This window comes from Necator americanus, chromosome V (assembly GCF_031761385.1).
Source record: "Necator americanus strain Aroian chromosome V, whole genome shotgun sequence".
NCBI classification, from domain to species: domain Eukaryota; kingdom Metazoa; phylum Nematoda; class Chromadorea; order Rhabditida; family Ancylostomatidae; genus Necator; species Necator americanus.
Window position 1 is genome coordinate 37,116,579 of NC_087375.1, and position 21,764 is coordinate 37,138,342.

Sequence of the window (21,764 nt, forward strand, 5' to 3'; positions counted from 1 at the left end):
GGAATCTCTCAGAGTGAACATTACTAGTCTCGGCGAGCAAAATGATATTACCTGTTATTTTTGGCCTAGTGATTCTCCATGTGTCCTCTCTAACATTCTGAATTTTTGGAGAACAACACACGTTTTCATTGCTGAATGAAAATGTGTTTTGTTCTCCGACATTTTTTAAATGTATGAATGAAAATGCAGACATCTTTGTGAGTTTGTAGGGTACTGCACATCAGATACAAGTACATATCTTAAAAAAAAAGTCCATGGATATCAGAAATTTAAATTGTAATTATCCCAAGAATGTTATCCAGTATTGAGACACATGAATCATGACCATGAGACATCTGTTTTTAGTCATTTTCGATCGTCTCTGTTATCAGAACAGCTTAGACGTTTTCATTTGATAGTTTTGATGAGAACTCAAACAAACAAAACAATTTTTGATGAAAACCCTTGTTTATCACTTGAGTAAAGCAACATTTCACGACAAAATTCGTATAGTAAAGGGGTAGAGCCGTAAAGCCGGGGAGTAATTGTTTTCAAACAGACACAGCACATAGTCTCCAAAGTGAAATTGAGGTCAGAGCGAAAGGAAAACCGGCTAGATATTCTGAAGGGTAGATAAATGTAAAATACCATCATTTAATGATGGTCGAAGAATCGACTGTGGAATCGAGGTTCGCAATATCTCGTCGTTTTCGATCACGTTAAGCACAGAGTCTAAAAGAGATGTGTTCGGATCTAGTCAAAGTACGGAGGAATCACTTTGAAGAAACATACCGTTCAGTCCACAATACAGTAGAGGGATGTTGATTTTCTTGGCATCGTTATAAAGCTGAAAATGGATGGATTAATACAACGATGAAAAGGGTGTAACAAATGTTGTTCTGTACAACTTTTCGCAGTACAGTACCGTTTTCAATGCCTCTAATCCCATGCTATCCACAAAAGACATCGCCGAGCAATCTACGATAATCCCTTTGTCCGTGAGCAGCGCCTAAATAAGAAGATTGAGCAAGCAGAATTTATGTATTTACTATTCCCAAGATGTAGAGATACAGTACTGAAGCAAAGAAATATGGAATGGAGGTTAGACTGGGGAAGCAAAACAACATTTCGTTGCGGGAATCCAAGATATTTTCTAACCGCTTAATGGCGGATTGTTCAATTAAAATCCCGAGCCACTCATCCACCATTACAGGCAGCTTAATTTGTAGTTGACGATAATAGGAAAATTTTTCCACGAAAAGATGGTTCAGTTTATGGATGTAGGCATAATCACATTCAATTCCCCTGATATTCCCGGAAAACGGCGTGGAAAAAGACCTCCGAGTTCGAATTTTCCTACGAGAGACCTTATAACAATGTACATGCACCCCTGCATACGTGTCGTATTTGCCCGCTGGTGAAAATCGGTTCCCTCAGCAGCCTAATCAAGCAGAATGAGTGAAGAGGCTGCTGGGAGAACCAGCGCCTACCTTCTACACGCGACACATCTGCAAGCCATCGGGAAGAAAAATCAGTGAGGCTGTGTCAGCAGCAAAACGAATTAAAGGCATCACCCCACGAATCTAGAGTGGCACGGATTTCCGGTGGAGTATATAATTTAATTTATCGTATACAGGATGGAAGACTATGGAGAGAGGAGTAATTCCGTCCACTTCTTCCTAATTGCCGTAAACAAAGGCCCGGAAGATGAGGCGCCGCACAAGGCTGGCGCGCTCCAGTCGAACTCCTTGTAGAAAATAGTGCGCCAGAACGCCTGAAGCCATATCTTCCGGGCCGTTTTTTACGGCAATTAAGAAGAAATGGACGGACTCACCCCCTCTCAATAATCTACTATCCCGTATACGAATACTCCACCTGAAATCCGTACCACCTCAGATTCGTGGAGTGATGCCTTTAATTTAAATGTGGTTGTTGTTTGTCCAACTCAAAGTCGGGTGAGCGAGAGCGCGCTGCTTAATTAATAAAATTACTAGTGAAATTCACTATTATCATCTTTCCGAAGAAGGTTTCAAAACATTTTAAAACTAATGTAATGAAGAACAGAAAATGATAAAAGAAAGAAAAGATAGAACTGCTTAAGGTGATTGGCAGGAACGCCTCTGAGTCGTTTCATATACTTTTTATTATAATACTATTAGTTTTTCGCAATGATGACATTGGTGACAACTTACAAATGGGAAGAATTATCCATTACCTTCACAGAATAGTGAGGTTTTTTACCTTTTTTTTTACTTTTTTTAAAACCTTTTTTTACCTTTTTACCTTTTAGCTAGTTAGCTCAATATAAATTGTCATAAATGAGATATGGATGGAAAACAGTAGTGGGGCTAACGAAAGCTCAGGCAAACCTTTAGATTAATTAAAGCAAGTGGAAGGGTTAGTGGAAGGAAACGTGAAAGTTCCAGATTTACACAGAAAGACGGAGCACATCCTGCCACCGAAGCATCAAGCGGTGCGAAATAGAAATCCGTGAAGCCGTGTATGTAGTTCTGCGGATGTAAGTAAGTACTGAGAATTTTTGCGACGACTATAGGCGACGGTACGTGAGGTGCATAGCGTTGGTTGTTAAGAATATCATCATTCTACTTACTGAACGAGAAACCATGCTTATGTCCGTCTTCTGAGAAGACGCTAAAACTTGAGGCACAGAAGAACTGATATCCTAAAAAAAGCTTCGCAATACTGAAAAAAAACAGACAGATCGTTCCGTTCGTTTTAATCCGGGTACTTTATGTGTTCCATTTTCGAATCCATATCAAAAGTATTACATTAGAACTTGCCAACGACTTCAAAAGAATCATTAAGACTCTCTCTGTTAACTACAATCAAAATCTCCTTCATTTTAATGTCAGGAATGTAATAGTTTAAAAATCCGCTCAACATACCTCATCCTTTACGGACGCGATCAGATCCGAGATCCTATCACTGAACAATCCAACGTTAGCGAAGTGCAGTGGAGATTCGAACTTCAGAACGGATACCCCTTGAGGGATGTTCTGCGGGGGGACGTTGTCCGTACGACAGGCGGCAAAGTGTGGCCTACAGAAGAAGTTCAGCTAACTTTCGTTAACAAATAGTTGAGCTGCAATTGCACAAAAATATAAAATATAAATAAATAAAAATAATAATAATAAAAACATAAATAACAAGCAAAATAAAACAAAACTGCATGCATATACCACTGTTCTCTGAGCACAACTGTCAGCAGGGTAAAAGAAAGGGAAATGGCGAGTCCTTTAGTGACGTCGGTAAAAACGGTGGTCAGGCACGCCACAATCCAAATAGCCTTCAAAAGAGCGCTTTAAGAAGACCCTTCCATCTTTTGTGTTTTCACCATAATTTTGTGAAAAAAAGATAAAACTCACAAAATCATATTTGCAGATTCTCCAATACCTCGGCAATTCCTTGACTTGAAGGAAGAGGCTTTTCAAACTCACAATTACTATACAAGCAAGAATGCACTGAAATTACCAATAAAACACCAACATGAGGTGAAATTCGTCAGGAGTGCAAAGTTTTCGCAGGATTATTGAAATCACACCAAAGATAATTTATGATAAGATAATTTTTTTTATATGCAACGCAGAACCGAAACTCACCATAGGAAGAGGTTCAAGTAATGGACCCAAAAAAAGAATGACCGTTAAAAGAAGAGCAGACGAGAACACAGTGTAGAGCTGAAAAGATTTTTTTTAACGTAAAATTTTTAAACATTTTTTTTTGTTTTTTTTAAACAAATTTTTAAACGCAGGTTTTTTTTCGTTACTGGTTACGTTGTTGTTGCGTGGGGTGGTTGTTCCGCTACACAAAAAAAAATAACAATTACTCGCTATGCACAATAACAGTGCAAGATTTACTCTCCTTCTCTTGACTTTCTGGATAAACAAATAATAAAATATCTTCGCCAGAATGTTACTTGGCATTTTCCAAAAAAAAACCTTTTACATTTTCTAACATCACGTTCCATCTAATTTTCTTCATAAAATTATTGATATTGATAAAATTGACAAAAACCTGAGTATTTGCTCCGGACATCTCGCATACAGAAGATCTGGACAACGAAGCCCCAGCCGGATAAACAGGGAAAAATGATGAGATCACCGACATAATACCAACTGCGTAAAATTCCTGAGACAATTTCACAAAAATAAATAACAAAGAGTACAAATATTGTTTAGATCGGATTCAAAGAGTTCGAACGCCTTAGACGTGGCTTACCTGAACCTAACTTTATTTTACTATGCGTTAAAAGCATGATAAAATGAAGTAAAACGACGGGATTTCAGAAATAGATTAAAAAAAAGTATGAATTGTCATGATTTCCTCACCTGAGTGGCATTCGTCTTATACCTGTGTTTTTTTGCGAAAAGTTTCCCCATCGACATCACAAACATGTAGCAAATCACAGCGATAGCAATTCCGTCAGAAATCAAATAAGGAACGAGTGACGTATTCGGAAGCGAAGGTGTCGGGAATCTTAGAGCACGTATTTTCGCCAAAATACCTCAAGCACCTCTAGCAAAAGTTACTTACCCTCTTGGAATGGTATTTACAATGGAAATATGATATTTTTCATGTAAATTCATCGTTACAGAAACGATTACGCCGATTATTACCTAAAACAAGACCTAAAAGCACTAGTCAAATTAAGGTGAAATATTATCTTACTAAAATTAGCTCAAGCGGCGGAGGAATAGGTGAGAAACGCAACACCCATGGTTTTATGTATGTCCTCCCAAGATCCAAAAACAGAATTCCTATCACAGATATGAGAACAGCAGTAATGTTGGCCGACGGTATGGAATAGATCAGATCTCGAACCATCTGAAAATCAAAATTGATCAAAACCGTCTAATAGGTTGAATTTCTAGCAGATTGATCTTATTTACCTATTTAAATTTGTTTCATTCCTTTCACTAAATTCCCTATATTTTTTTTATCCGAGAACTCTGAAAATTTTGGGTAATTCAGGTCCCCGATGCTAGATTTGATAGAAACCATAGCAGCCCCTCTCTTTAATAGATAGACTTCTTCCATTTTAATTAATTTTTTTTAATTTTAATTTTTTTGCAGACGACTTAGAATCAATCCAATTTCTTGGAGGCATCCTCATTACTCTCTCACACCTACATATTGTACATTTAGGGACACGGTGAATTCACAACTTAGGCTTGCCATTCTGATTTTGAGATTGAGATAAACGAAGACAATGACCACATCACAATTGTAATTACATTTACATGAACGCTTACTAAACTTTAACGCAAAGAAGAAAAACGACTAGTCGTTTTTCATTGTTGCGTTAAAGAGCAAATGTTCAGAAGAAGAAGAAGAAGAAGAAGAAGGTAATAAGGTTGACGTGATTTTTGGATAGCTTTTTTTTTAACTTTTTGGATAACTTTTTGATTTCTGAATGTCTTGATAGTTTTTGGGTATGATATTTTTGGATATTTTTTCTTCCACACTATTCAACCTAACTTATTTCTATTGCACATCAGCCATGTGTTGTATGATATTTCCATGTTTTCTACTATCTAGCTACTGTTTCCTCAGTGACCTCACCAAAGATTGATTAACGGGGAACCTAGGCATCTTTTACTAATTTTTTTAAAATAAGAATTTCATCGCAGGAATCAGCATAGTCTCAAAGCAAAAGCAACTAAAGTCTCAATTCCATTATCAAAAAAATCCTATTATCCTATTATCAAAAATCTAAAAGATCATCACGTGTTTGACGAGAAATTGTTTCCCATCCATTTTTGAAATATACGAAGAAATCAATGTTGTTTCTGATACGGTGGCAATTTCTGATGACTTCCTGATGGCTGCTTTGCTTTTTAGAATTATGCTCCAAAAAGGATTTGAAGGTATATTAGTAGAACTCCGATACATTAACTTCCAAGTAAATAAAATAAGAAAAATATAAGAAAAATCAAATACATCAGTAAATAAATGAGTAAATTCCAATTTTAACTTATCACCACGCGATTTTCTTCATGACTGTTGGTTCTCTAGAAATATCCAATAAATTGTTGTTCTATTTAATGCGCATTTTTAAACTCGCTTCCTTTTTTGAACCTACCAAAACAGATAAAAACCTGGAGCAGCGCACAACGTTTCACAAAACTGACCATCAGGAGCATTCCAGTGCCCTCGTGACGCGGCAGCTTCACTCCCAACACCTTGTTCAACTGTGCAACCAAAACATGAGCTGCTGAACCGGTCGTGAATCCACAAATCAACGGATCAGAGAGATAGGTAGTGAGAAAGCCGAGGCGAAGGACTCCGAAGAGGATCTGAAGAAATTCTAGAGCTCTGTACAAATAACTTCCAAATAAGTACGCGGTCTCAACTAATCACCGTGTGCATTTCGCTTCTACCTACCGATAAAATTTGCTAGCTTAAAGTAAGAATACCACAAATCTGGCATGGTGAGGGAATCCATGGAAAAACTAGAGAGGGGACTGTAGATTGCGGGATCAGGGTGGTTCCGCTATTCTCTCTCTGGTCGTCGTAGGAACCGTTTGCACACGTTTCGGTTCCTTCACCACCTATTCATTGGTTTTACCTGAATAGGTTGGTGAGAAGACATCAAAAAGGTGAGAGTTGATCTTCGACCTATCGCAAATTAGATCCTAATGGTCTTAAAATAACGACGTCATCCACGCCGCTTCTTACGACGATCAAGGAGAGATGAGCAGAACTAAAACTCCCGCAACTACAAAATTAACTCTAAATCCTCCCTCGGTTTCCTTCACCACGTCAGATCCGTGGTGTGCTGCCTTTAATGAATTTATAAGTTAACGATCTAAGCTGAAAAAAAGAGGGTTTGGCACTACAAAACGGGCTCACCTGAACGATACCTACAACCAGCGTTAAAGCGCTAGTCAACTCCAATGTCCCCACATCCGCAAGCGGAGATGTTGAATTCCCAATTATATTTTCAGGATCCGGATTTAGCCGAATCAAGCAGGCGCCAACCATCAGGGAAGCGACAGCGAATACACCTAAAGAGCTACAGCGCTTCTGAGAAGAGAGTATTAGTGAAGAGAAAGTCGTTACCTATAGAAACATGCCTAGCGGTGCCGAAGAACATGTATACTGTGGATGCGAAGAACGACGAATACATGCCGTACACTGGAGGAACACCAGCCAAACTTGCATAGGCCATTCCTTGTGGCACATGCATTATGCCCACGGTCAAACCTCCGATCAAGTCCCCATGGAAATACTCCTTCCATTTATAACTGAAGAAAAGATTATGCATAACAAGTCATTGGCGCAGCAATCTATCTGGGATGCACCAACGCGTTTTACTGAAATTCGTAATCGTAGAGGTTTTAAAACGCGTCTTGGCCTATAAAATGACTCGGGGGTAGCCAGCCGATGATCAAGTCAGTGTTTTTATCCTCCCAGACAGGTCCGGTACCGATTCATCGACCCCTGAGGGATGATGGGCTTGGTTAGCACAAAGGCGATTTGATGAACAATATGATGAAGTAACAAAGAACGAAAGTATGTAGGGAAATCCTGAGAAAAATGCAACTAGAGTCACTCATAAGAACCTTTGTCATTTATATTATGATAAAAGGACAAAGTAAGTTAAGGATAAAATTTCTGACGTTAATCAATCCGCTTGGGATGCGCCCCCACGTTCACTTCAATTCAGAATCGTTTGAGGTTTACGAACGTGTATCTGGCCTATACAATGACTTGTGCTGGCTAGCCGATGTGTCACGTCAGTGTTTTTATCCTCCCAGACAAGTCTGGTACCATTTTATCGACTCCGGCTAGGGATGAAAAGCTTGGTGAGCACTAGGTCGGATTCGAACCTCCGATCGATCGTGCAGAAAGCGGAACCTCTAACCGCTACACCACACCCGCCCCATATTGTGATACTGTCTAGAAAAATAATAAATACATAATTTGGAAAAAAAAAACTGAGGGGTTCAACATTGGAACTCTCCGAATTGTCAATTATGCGCATGCTGTTTTCATGGTTCAAAGATTCCCCGAGGTCGGATCTTGGCCTTTCTCCTTTCACAAATAATTGCTATGCCATAAACGTGAACGTGAAAAATACCGACCGAAAATCATTTCCTTCTCTCAAGGGCACTAACAGAAGACAGTGTCTATACAGATAGATTTTCGACTTTTAGTGAGGCAACCCCTATTGCCGTGGGTAACATTTTCTGTCAGATTACAACAGATTTATTTTACCTCATTTTGGGACATTCTTCAATACAAATCGTTCCTTAGCTAGTTAGTGTCATCTACGGAACGATTGTCTACCATGATCTCAAAGACGTTCACACCTTTTTGAGGGAAAAAAAAAAATCTGAAATCCCTATAAAGCAAAGTGTGATCGTAATTAATAGCAACTTTAATTATGTGTATCCGTCTAAGCATCGAAATGCTGTCATTCGAGAAGTGGAGAGTTTCGCTAGACCCTTTTAGTCTAACGTAAAGTGCACTTAAGATACGTTCGACTCAAATAAATTCGATTGAGCAAAAAAATCTAACCCTAGCGCTCCACACTAATCGTTGCCCTCATGTCCCAAACCAGACAAACCAGTTTTTTAGCAAGTACTTCCCTATCAAAACACAAAACGACTCGTGTTCGCGAAAAGGCGCTCTTATGCAGATACGTTCGACTATGCAGGAAATACAGTCCCTCTCAACTCGCAAAGTCAAATCAGGAGGTGGTGATGCAAGCAGACGTCCCATAAACCTAAAGATGAAAAACCTAATGAAGAGGGACATGGAGTAACTGACGTTTCCTATGGACCTTTTGTGCATCTCCACTCCTTTAATTAATTTTCCTTTGGTTGCGGTTTTGAAAGGCGATAGATTTGTTGCCTAGTGTGGGAAATAAGAGTAATGGAGCAATGTCTAGTACACTTGTTTACACCAACGAAAAAAAAAGCTGCTTTAAGCATTCTGCAAGAGCATAAACTTTCCTTTCTTTACTTACTAACTTCACTCTTTCCATCTTCCCAGTCCCCTCTGATGGCGACAGACACTAAAATTGATCCATGCAGATTTCATCGCAATGAAATTCCACAGTTTCGGACCAGTTCTGAGGTACTAGGCTGGTGTGCGACGTAACATAACACGCTTATGCAAAGTAACTCAGAACGCAACCGCAGAAAAGTGATCTGCAATGTACAAGTAAAATTTTTATTACTCACTTCGGAAGCCAATCGAGAATTGGCATAAAAGAAGTCAGGATTTTCGTAACATTGGCAATGCAGCGATTCTGCTTCTTCTCCTTTTTCGCATGTTTACCGGAATCTTCCTCAGAAGTCGATTCGCAAACCTGAACAACACTTCTTGCGTGATTAACCTTCTTTTCACAATTTCTTAAAATTCAATAGCGATTCTTTGGGAATGGGCAAAGATGTTTGTTATTTGTTCCCTGTGCGTTTCCGTTTTCTGAAAAAGTCTTCTGTGTCATGGAAATATCAAAACCTTTGTTGTTGCTGACATTCATGAGAGAAATCGAAACTGTATTCTTCAGATCTTCGACTAAAGACTTGTTCATTGAACGTTTCTATGAAACTCAAACCAACATAAGAGTCTCTAAAAAGTTATGAGTTTGTGATGTAAAGAATACTGCTCCGTCTTTTCTTTGGACAGGTAAAGTAGATCTCTTGCTTACATGCACTAACATCAAGCTATGAGAAAGAAAAGGTTAAAGTTTTCGAGAGCGAGCTGCTGCCCAGTGGAGAGTACCATCATGACGCAATATAATAACAGGCTTATTTTGTCAGGTGTATGCATGCATGTGCAGCCACGGAATTCCAGAAAGCAGGAAGACTGGTCCAACATCATCGGATTGGTGCGTCAATGCCAAAAAGCGGTAAGATGGGTTGTGCTGTTGTGGAGCAGTATCGCACAATTAATTCATATGGATTTAGCTAGTCGTAAATGGGACGATGTGAACCGTTTCATAGAAATGGCCACTGCAGGTGCTCTATGACTCCTCTGCGAATCTCTTTCCCCGCATCTCTGCCTGAGTTTGGTAACATGCCTTTTTCAGGAAAAAAGCATGCGAACGGCTGTTCAAATAGTAGCCTACAGTTTGCGATTGATAATTGAACAATTGGCGTAGAATGTTTTTTTATATAAGAACGATAATTTCTTTCACCTCGCGTCTCGTCGGGACCCGTAGGGCCGTGCTGGTTTCCTTCTTCTGCCTTCCAATGAAAGAGTCATGTTCTATCACCACTCTGAGACTATAAGGATACTTGGTATAAGTGATAGGAGGATTCAAGAAGAAAACGTCATTGAGATAACAACAAATTCTTCTCTTTCTTCCTCAGCGTCGATAAGTTCTTTCCACAAGCGCTAGTTTTCACCTGTCACCTGAATCACCTGTGCTTCCCTCGTTCATCGATTTGCTCGAGCGGCTTAAGAACGAACGGTCCGACAGATAATGGGCCAGAACCCTCGTGCGTGGGAGAATTTCGGAAAGGAGAATATGTTCGGCATGAAGAACATCGATGATGTTCTCTGTAGTGATATCTTCCCAAAAGCCGGCAAGTGAAGCGAAGAGCTCCCAGTCAGTGATAGTTCTGGGAGTTCGTTTTGTGAACTTTGCAGCTTTCTCTTTTCCGCGTGAAAGATCTGCCCCAGAGGAGGCGATGGTCTGATCCCGTACAGAACTTTGGCACAACAGCGTCATCAGTGAGGCAAATCCTTTTACTGACAATGATGTGGTCAGTTTCATTACGATACCTTCCTTGGATGACTCCCACGTACAGAGTACAGAGAAGGGCTTTTTGAAGTGCGAGTTCCCATGGACGGTCTTAGTGGTCATGATAAACTCGGAAAGCCTCTCGCACTGCTCATTTTTGAAGCCGTGGGTTCCGATGTGAAGTTCTTCAGGCGTTCCTCTGAGACCAATTTTGGCGTTGAAATCGCCAACTATGACGTTATAAAAGGTATGAGCTTTTTTTGTAGAACTTCTCCAGACCTATATTAGAAGCTTCGACTTCTCCTTCTTCGTAGTATAACGTTGGAGCGTAAACGACGAAGATAGTCAGTGATGATGTTGAACCACATCTTGCCGTCCGTAAAGCCGGATCGACATTTGTTCGAAAGAGTCGATGTTTACTGCCATATTCGTGTTGACGAGGACGCCAACTCCACCAACTCCTCTATTTTCCCACTATTTTAAGAACAGTTCATCTCCAGTGTCATATCGTTCAACCCGATGACGTCCCACTCAATCTTCCTAACTTGCATCATCAGGTCCTCAACTGCTGCTTTCAAGCCTGCGTGCGTTGCTGTGGGCTCGGAAGGGGGAAAAGGGTTATGAGCCGAAATTAAGAGAAAAAGGGAGATTTTAAGAACAGTTCAGTCTCTAGGGACAAAGTCGCTTTTGATCACCGATTGAATCGCTATGTAGCCTCGCGACTAACTGTGGTCTCTCTAATAAGGGAGATGCGTGGTATGTAATTTCATAATCAAATGAATTTCAGACAAAAATGCTAATAATTAAGCAAAGGAGACCAAGACAAAACGCCAGACGGTGAAAGCATCCTATTACATTGTGCAATTTTGTGGTCTAGAAAACTGCAAAGTGAGAAAGCTGTGAATTTACTAATCGCATGAGCAAATCCATGAATTCCCTGCACAGTCAAATGAATCACAGTCTCTACGGTCGTTTCAGGTTTTTTACCCTCCAGAATGCAAGGAGGTGAAAGAGCACACCCAAAAACAAAGTTTAGGAGAACAAGTAAATGCCGTACAGAAAAAGAGATGGCAATGTCTTCTTCATGTGAGAATGGAACTTATAACTAATGAATTACCATTCTACATTTAAAGGAAAGTTCAAGGTTGCAAGATGGAGTAAAAACGTTAACCGAAGTGGGTTGAAATTGCCACAAATTTTTTTCTTTGAATCAAAACAACAGAGAGCGATTCCAAAGCGTAATTTCGATGCAAGAAATTCGGCGAATATGATGATAACGATTACTAGCTTGCAGTCCATTTCATGCACGCATATGTGGGTGAAGTACGAAATTTCAAAGTAACGTTTGACTTAGGACCAAAGAGTTTTCAAGCCGCGGCAGAGGGGAAAGGGAGAGAACTGAAATAAACTCAAGACAATCTTCCTTTCCCAATAAGTGGAAGTAACCACTACTACTGCTGTACTCCAGCTGGGCAGACTGAAAGCACCGAAATATTTATGAACTTCTAGAGAACAGACAGAAAATTTGAACATTTGTCAAGCCCCTTGTGATAGACACTCTTTCGAAATAGACGTTTCTAACTTCTCCGCTGATAACTGATTTTTTCCTGCCCGGAAACTGTCACAGAATCCAATCGATTCTCTATCGAGGCTCACAGTGACCACGCACTTTGGCATAGATAACATGAAAGCGCACAGTAAACCCAAAAACCTAAAACAATCAAAAATCAGCGGTTACAAGCAGTTCAAAACTGTCAAAACACTTTTCCCGCTATTTCGCTCTTGAGCCTAACCGATTTCTTCGAATTTTAGCGCGTAAACTGTTTTTCATCGAACAAAAATTGATTCGACTTCTCCAAACATTCGAACAACGGCGCCACTGTAATGTTTGGTCACTGAAGAAAGAGTTTGACTTTTTGACGAACCCCGAACACCAACATCACAAATTAATCGGTCAGCCCACACCATCCACCAATTATAAAGTGCATCAAACACAGAAAGTGTCAATACAAGATTTTTTTTTATCGAGAAACTGTCTGAAATTGGAGGTTTCATGCAAGGGATCAATTATAAACGCAGAATTGCTAGTTACGGGAAAAGGTAGTTAGTTAAGTATTCGTATTATAGCTACTGCCTTGCACCTACAGATGAGGGAAGTTAAAACAGCTTAAGGGGACCAAGGAATAGAAATGAACACTGAAGTAAACCGAAAACGAGAAGGGCATAGTATCCCTCGTCTCGGTCTTCAAAGGAAATTATAGTACTGGAAACTTGTCATCATCTCAGAACTTTTAGCAGTTTAATGGTTCTGATTCTTGTTTCTGAATGTTTCTTTCCTGTCATTTTATGAGATTTCTTAGAGGAGTCATGAGTGTAAAATAGATACATACAGTAAGAAAAAGACAAATGTGAAAAATTGTCTGTTTCTTAAGCCTTCACGAGAAAATAGAGATTAGTATTTGTCTCTCAGCTGATAGCCTTTCAATAAATAGCAGGATCCACGAAGATGATACCAGCAGATCTCTAAAACTTATACTTTGATCAAACGAACAAGTCCAGAGCACTCTCCACATCTGCGATTTGCGAAAGTACGGAATTGTGACTGAATAATGGGCAGTCAAAGAGAAATGGATCTGCACCATTGTTAAAAGATCAGGTGGTTGGCCTTAATCAACCTTCTTATCGTGCGCCAACGCATCATAAATCAATCCTATATTGTTTCAGGTTAACTACCGGCGGTTATTCAATGACTTCCGGAGGCCAGGCGACAGACAGGTCTTTTACCAATTTGTTTCAACGCCAAACACTTCACCGTTATACTTACGATGTTACTTCAAAAGAAATGACTCCATTTCACTACAAAATCAATTTCTGCCAAAGAAATAGAAGCTAATTTCGTTGATTAATCAAACGTGAGGAGCTTTTCATATGCTAGGCTGCTAGGAATTTCCTAACCATTGATCGCCACGTCGACAGGAGAAGAAAAGTCCCTGCCATCTGCCGTCGGCGAAGAATTCCCGCTGAGAAACCAGATGAACTACAAACCATAGGGTTAGACTTAAAGACAAAGCCTTACTCACTTTAACTTTTGAGATCCTGGTATCGGAGATCTACACAGATTAAAAACGCATTCATGAAATATCACAAAAATCTGTTTCTTTTTAGTTATCTGGACGAGAACTGATTGTAACGTTTGGACTGCCAAATTTGTGACATACGCTTTCATTTCTTCGATCAAACAAGGTGCTAAGAAGCTTCGTGTTGTGGTTCTGGTACGAAGAAACGTCTCTTCCCTTAAAATTTTGCCGCTTAAAGGATTATTTCGGGTCGGATTATTTTCTGCAGATCCTGTTTATCTAAAAAACAAAGACTGTAAACTATTTGGGATATCAAGACGCCTTTTTGCAACCCTAAGGAGAAATCAAATACAGCAATCACTGAAGAGAGTAACAAAACGAATCCACAACTTCTATTCTGATCTCTGCCAATGAACTGGTGTTCTTAGTGTCATTCAGGGACCAGAAGCCACTGAGCAGCTCTCGCAGGGACGAATTTAATTGCCACTGTGGTTTGTATAGATCGAAGATCAACTGGACGTCAATACAGGCGATGAGGTTAATGCACTTGAAAACGGGGTCCAGAACGTCATTTAATTATAATAATTAATATCATTTCATATTAATTATTATTTAATACTATTAGTATTAAATTAGCAATGGAATTGGATGAAAACTGTGCAAACAAATGCAATGAAGCGAAAGCAAAAACAGTGAATTTTGCACAAATATGTAGGGTCAGGTGTGATTTATGGCAATGTTCTTTTTTTATGGCACATAATCTAACTCAGCATAAAAAATATCCCAAAAATGAGTGAATAACGGCTCTAGCCATCCTCGACCAAGACCTCGATCCTTCTCACTTCCTTGTTATTTGGTCATTCTCAGGAAGATAACATATTGTAACTCGGAAACTCTACAATTTTTTCGCATATGCAATTTCGAAGGTGATCTCCACTTTGTCATCATCCTTCGACGAGATCCGCAACTCAGCTCAAAGTACACACTTTGGTTTTGAACGGAAACAATCATTTCCACCAAACGTGATAATAATTCCCAGCGAGTCTAAATCTTCCAACGAAAAAAAGAGCAGTTATTGTGTAATTTTAAACCTGCTGCCTCAATCAAATACGAAATTGATCAGCAACTAATTAACGATTGCCTAATTAATGATTAATTAATGGCTGCGACTTTGATCTTGTAGTGTAGCCTGATACGTTATAAAAATAAGAGAATTCAGCTCATTTCCATGAACTGCGTGCGGAAGAGTGAAGATCGAGAATTTTGAAATTATTTCTGGCACATGAATCCGATATCTTTGAAGGACTTAAGAGCAGATGTGAGAAAGGCTATCTAAGGATAACAATCGTGCAGGATTCAGCACAGCTCTCTACGATTTCTCTAAGAACTGCGGGTGGGAAGGGTTGAAGGGGGAAAAAGGAAAGAAAAAAAGGACGAAAAAAAAGAGGAAAAAAAGACGCACTATGGCAGATGGTGCGCAGTCGGTAAGAAGTACGAGTCTGCACGATCGATCGGAGATTCAAATCCGCACTAGTTGCCATCCAAATTTTCATCCCTACCGGATCGATACATTGGTAGCAAACCTGTCTGGGAGGATAATAACCTTTGACACATCCGCTGGCCCCTGCAATCACTGTAGAGGCTAACTACACGTTCGTAGAGCTCATTCTATTCTGAATTGAAGTGAACCGTTTCAGCGCATCCCAAGCGGATTGATTAACGCCAAACACTTGATCTTTTTTTATCGATTATTCCGCACACTTGTTTTACACCATCATTAGTTCCAGGAAAACTCGTTAGAAAAAATCTTCTGCGACGTTCACGAGAAGGTTCTCTTGATTCATTGTTCAAGAACATGAATTATGTTTTCAGTGACTAAGGAGACAGTAATCCACTGATCAGCAAAAATAAAAAAAAGCAAAAATATGAGTGGTATAATGCTTTGAAAATGTAAAAAATGTGAAGAGATTTTCTCTTGTCTGTTTAAAGGATTCTACTCTTTACAGACTAAATAAGTTCTCTGACCTTATTTATCACTCGTCTATCCTGAATTAGAATTGAGTCGCACAATTACTAACTCATTAAGAAGTTCTGAATCCTTTGCTAGAAATCAGTGAAGTGATCGTTGTTACCTTTAAAATTTAACTATGAGTACATAATTTACCCTGACCCTGAAAGAGGATGTTACCGAATCATATTCAACACACTTAGACAAGAGGCTAACTCAAAATAAACAATCGGTCATGAGATTTTTTCTATCTCGCGTTAACGGAAGATAGGAGAAAATTTTCCAATTTTCATCAAACCTTCCTTTGACAGCTTCAAAATTCTTCAACCACTTAAGGTGTTAAGGATGGAAATTCCTGAAGCCACCACCAGAACACCAGGAATCCAGTCCACTATTTCAAAACACTGCTGAATCGAAAATCACAACATTGCGAAATTTTTATCCAGCCAAGTTTCGGAACAACGGTAAACATAAAGAAATGAGGAAACAGATCTGTCTGTTTCATATGTAATACTCTTTGCTCTTTAAAAAAACATTCAATTCTCTTTACTATTATTCTATGTTTGGTTTATAACCCCCATTATTATGCATGGAATGTAGTGAATGTAAACATGAATTACAAAAATATAAATAAAGCTTCTTGAAAGTCAGGAAATTATGTAGATTTTCATAGAAGTGACAGGTCTGTAAGAAATCCCAGGATTCGAAAGAAGGAATAACGTTGTGTGTGGTCTATGCGTGGCATGTGTGAGAATCATAGCGTATTTGAGATTTTTGTGCACTATTTTTAATTGGTGAGATCTCATCCGCACTTTGCCAGACAAGATATTTCTAATATTATTGTTTTTCTCGCTGAAATCCTAATACATAGATCCCACATTGATATCGGTAAAAAGAGGTTACTGGAGCGAACCTTCCAGAAATTGAGGGAGCATTCGTTCTGAGGAAATTGGATCAATGGAAATTTGAAGTTAAACTTAAAGTTTCTGGCGGTAATCAACCCGCTTGGGACCTGCGCCCCCACGTTCACTTCAATTCAGAATCGTTTGAGGTTTACGAAGCCGATTTGTCAAGTCAGTGTTTTCATCCTCCAGACTAATCTGCTACCAATTTATCGAAACAAGATAGATGAAATGCTTGGTGAGCACTAGCGCGGATTCGAACCTCCGATCGATCGTGCGGGAAGCGGAACCTCTAACCGCTACACTCAATCATTTCAGTTCCTCTGATGGCTTCTCTCAACAACTCACCAAATGATATAAACAAAGTAGGGGCACATGGATCAGATCCAAAAAAAACGGGGAATTATTTGAAGAAGAGAAAAAAGAAAATGATAAAATCTAAAACAATTAGATGATTTCTTATGAACTTATTCGAAAAATAGAAAAAAAAAAGATCATAGCAATAGGCATTTAACCACAAGAACAGGATCTATTGAAAAGAAACAAATTTTCAGATGGAAATTTCAGAAAAAAAGATTTTACTCAACTATCTCCAAAACCTTGATGGAAAATTTAGGACAAGGACTGCCATGAACTCAGCTCAGTCTTGGTTAATGTAAACTATTTCAGATGAGTTGAATTTCCAGTAGAAAACAATTTTAGAGTAGTAGTGTCCGGCTCAATTAAAGAAATCAATTTCAGAGTATTTCTTACCATATTTGACAATATGACGACTATCGGTGGCGAACGTATTCAAACCTTCATCCCAAGAGGTGAAAAACCTACTGCGCTCATCGCAAAACGGGCGTATACAGTTGTTTGCCCCGCCCTCTTTCCGATGAGAGCGTTTTCCGAACGAGGCGAAGGGCGAGACTGTCCTCCAATTCCACGGTGTCACATCGTCGCCGAGCCAGTGATCTGGACAAAAGACAATAACTCATTATAAAGTAGAAAGAGAGAGAGGAAGAAAGGCAGAGAGACAAGAAAAAGAGATGAGTTCAATTTCCTGGAGTGAGTGATGCATTTTCCCTAATGAATGGACATGTGAGTAATCTCATTTCCATAAGAGCTCGATTAAATTGCGACTGGTAGAGAAGAGTTCGATGCAAGTCGCGTCGATTACAAACAACCTCGGCGAGCCTCAATTAAAGGTTTGTCGTTTAGGTGGCACCCGTTCGCTATTCCTTCCTTTCCTGCTTTTCTCTATTTTTTTAGTGCCAGCTACAAACTTAGATAAATTCGACAACAACAGAAGAACAAGTCGTTTGGAACGATTTCCACATGATGTGACATTAATGTGACATTTGGACGCATTTATTTCATCAATCTTCGAGCGCATACACTTCACAGCGCCGTTTATTCTAGAAAATGAGAAATTCGGAAGAAAACTGGTGTCATCTCCAATATAACAGGTGGATGTTTAGTGGGTAATAGGGAAAAAGGTGGAAAAGGTTAGACAAAAACCTCAAAAACTTCAAATAACAAATAATAATAACAAAATCTAGTAAATGAATAACATTGTTACATTTCGAAATGTCTGGAAAATGAAGGAATGCCTTAAAAAAAACTAAAATTCATGCAAGCTTAGGTTGAAGTTGTCCTAATACTACTATACCAGTATACATATACTAATATACTATTGTATTACTATGCATAATAATAATAATAACAATAATAATAAAAATAATAACAATAATAACAATAATAGCAATAATAATGATAATAATAACAATAATAATAATAATAATAATAATAATAATAATAATAATAATAATAATAATAATAATAATAATAATAATAATAATAATAGTAATAGTGTATGTGATGGTCCATTGCATAACCAATTATAGTAAATGAAGCTTTGACGAAGGCAATAATGGCGAAACGTTAGCTGTTGCTTAGTAAAGGAAGATCAATACCTATCCTGGCTACAGCTCAAGAAAATCAATTTAAATAATAATAATAACAATGATCTTTTTCATTAAAATGTCCCATGCTCTTCAAATGTCCCCCTATCCAGTTTCAGAAATGATGTCTTCGGAGACGCAGAGTTAGCAGGAGGGATTTCACAAAAATTCCTCAAAAATCCACTTCACAAAAAAGTGCTGCAAAAATCATCTTAGGCATTCATGAATAACTCGAGGAAAATCTTTAGCTAGCAAGTGCACTAAGACCCTCCCTTAAACATATTCTTGGCCGCCACGTTAGCGGGCACCTTAATGAAAAAGTATCCCGGATTAACACAGGAATGGTGATTGGATAAGCGAGTGCGCCGCAGATAGAAGCAGAAGCTGTCCAGACACCGAGATTCATGGTCCACATTCGGCGAGAATAGATATCGATTTGTGTGTTGGTGACAACCGACTCACAATGACGCACACGTGCTACACACCGGATAGAAGCGGGCTGCGTCATCGGCTACAAATCAGACTATGGATTCGGTGCTGTTGACCTTGGCCGCACTAACAACATCCAAAAGCAAAAAAGCAGCATTTAAGAAGCTTTTGTAGCGATTTTGCAGGGAACTTGCGAAGAAGTCGGCAACGTTTTTCGTCGCAGTGTCGCCTCTCACCCCACTGCGCTGGACAGACTTTCAAGAGAATGTCGACCAACTACATGACCTTTAGATCACAAAAAGGAGCAACATGCCCACGTTGATAGCAATACCTGTTTTTCAAAACACATTGCAATGTTGTGCGGCAAATACGACGGTATACCAAACCCAAAAAGAGGGGAACAGGACGCACTGGACGGTCACAAAAATAGGCGACGTGTTCACGGTGACAGCAAAAAGCCTCCAATACATATTGTTAAAAACACATTCTAATGTTGTTTGGCAAACGAAGAGATTAACCGACCCCGAAAAAAGCGGTAACAAGACGCACTCGTACGATATCCTCAAAACTGGTCCGAAAACTGTGACTTTTGATTGCTGCGAACACGAAAAGAAATTGCTGCAAAGGAAAATTATAAGGGAACCAAGACTAATGGGGAAGACAAATATTCTCGGCGGCTACAACATTTCCCATAATTTTTCTCCTGCTAAAGATTTTGGAGTTTCTTTCGCTCATTTTTTTTTCAGATATTTGAGAACATTCATGGAATGATGATGAATTGAAGAGATGATTCCATAGTTCTCTACGTAAACGCTTCAGTTTTACGTTTGGAGAGTAGTCAAACTTAATTTTACAACTGTATACATTCCTTCGATATCGTAACAATTTTGAAACAGAATTCGAGGAATGACTTTTTTTCTCTTCCTCCTCAACAATTACCCCAGAATAATGTGCTGACATGAAAAGAGATGAACGTCATCATTGTATGCATAAAGATAAGGTGCCACTTCAGATTATGTAAACTGCTGGCTGCTATTCAAGCAGCCGTTTGCATGCGTGTTTCCAAATTTCGAAGGAAAGATATTATCCAGCTGATGGGATAAGCGTGCGGGAGGAATAGACATGCTGTTGAGTAAATAGGGGTGAAAGGGAACCGCAGCTATCGTGCGCACGTTTCGTCTACTTCTTCGCAAATTCACTTCGAGTTTTTGCGCGGTACTACTGCTCCGCGGCGTCGTGAGACCCGTCTAAACCGTAAACCTTTTGCCGTTTTCTGGCGCCGACACACCAATTCGACGCTGTTGGACCCGTCACACTCCAATATAACGTTATTGGCGTCGGTGCATCATTTCAACACTATGAGACCCATGGCACCTCATAGTTACGATTATCGGCGTCGATGCACCACTTCGACGCCGTGGGACTCGTCCCACTATATTTTATCGCTTTCTGACGCTGTCGTACCAATTCGACGCCATGAGACCCGTCGCAACGCATAATAGCGATTATTGGCACTGGCACACTAATTCGACGGCGTAGAAAGCGTCCCAAACCAATTTATCGCTTTACGGCATCACCACATCTATTTAACGTCGTTGAACACGCCTCACGCGATCTGGAATTTCATTACATACACACCACACCACACACACGTGACAGAATAGGCCCGTCGCTATATACGATGATGATATTCGCTTTAAAGGCATCACTCCACGAATGTGATGTGGTAAGGATTTCAGGTGGAGTATTCGTCTACGGGATGGGAGACTATGGGGAGGGGGGGTGATTCCGTCCATTTCTTCCTAATTGCCGTAAAAACGGCCCGAAAGATACGGCTTCTGGCGTTTTGGCGCACTATTTTCTACAAGGAGTTCGACTGGAGCGCGCCAGCCTTGTGCGGCGCCGCATCTTCCGGGCCGTTTTTTTTACGGCAATTAGGAAGAAATGGACGGAATCACCAACCTCTCCATAATCTACTATCCCGTATACGAATACTCCACCTGAAATCCGCACCACCTCAGATTCATGGGGTGATGCCTTTAAGCAGCGCGAAGACGCATTATGTGGTTAACCTTGTATAGAAATTAGCTGCAGTTTGCGGACTGCGACTCCGCCATAATAAAATGCAATGCAAGCAGATGCGGGACTCCTCGAGAGCCTCAACGGGAATCGGGGTGGACGGACAACCTACTGAGCTCATTGTTATTTGGGCTGTGTGCTGAAAAACGATGGCATCTATGAGACAGATATTCAGCAAAAATGCGCTAAAGCCATTTCGGCATTCTGTTCATTGACCAAGTGCCTTTGGCCAACCCCAACCGAAAAAAACACAAACACCTTGCTCTCCTTCTGAAGTAGTAGTAGAGTCCAAAAAAATTTAAATCTTTCCTTTCGTTCCAACATAAAACTTCATTTTGTACTATGCCCTTAATCATACCATCTTCTTTCACTATTATCCAAGTTTGGGCGTAAGGTTTATAAGTGTATATAGGAATTCGCCGGAGGGACGGATAAGGTACTGTTTTTTTATAACAGCATGATAAAGTTGATATTTGAGTTACTCGGTCTTCTTAAGAGAAAACTATAAGAAAATTAAGGAATGTTCCAGCAATGCTCTCCTATCATTGCCCGACTTCTAACCATATTACCGTTAGAGACTGGAGTAAATAAATAATTTTAAATCAGAACGGTAACTATGGTGGG

At 39.6% G+C, this 21,764-nt stretch overlaps 1 protein-coding gene across 3 annotated transcripts; it reads right to left on the reverse strand.

Annotated features, from left to right (window-relative positions):
• Nucleotides 1–592: 592 nt before the first annotated feature.
• Nucleotides 593–17,520, reverse strand: RB195_016337 (uncharacterized protein; the record flags this gene model as incomplete). Of its 3 annotated transcripts, XM_064207449.1 has the most annotated exons (17): nt 593–711; nt 772–826; nt 905–988; nt 2,591–2,662; nt 2,886–3,039; nt 3,180–3,286; nt 3,366–3,461; nt 3,600–3,677; nt 4,015–4,128; nt 4,329–4,476; nt 4,534–4,616; nt 4,669–4,824; nt 6,132–6,296; nt 6,853–7,007; nt 7,063–7,247; nt 9,192–9,319; nt 17,512–17,520. In XM_064207449.1, the coding sequence occupies 17 exons, from the start codon at nt 17,518–17,520 to the stop codon at nt 593–595; spliced, it is 1,908 nt and encodes a 635-aa protein (XP_064063329.1). The 3 variants fall into 3 exon arrangements, with proteins under 3 accessions (XP_064063329.1, XP_064063328.1, XP_064063330.1); XM_064207448.1 differs by lacking the exon at nt 2,591–2,662; XM_064207447.1 differs by lacking the exons at nt 2,591–2,662; nt 17,512–17,520 and adding an exon at nt 17,440–17,442.
• Between the last annotated feature and the right edge of the window lie 4,244 nt (nt 17,521–21,764).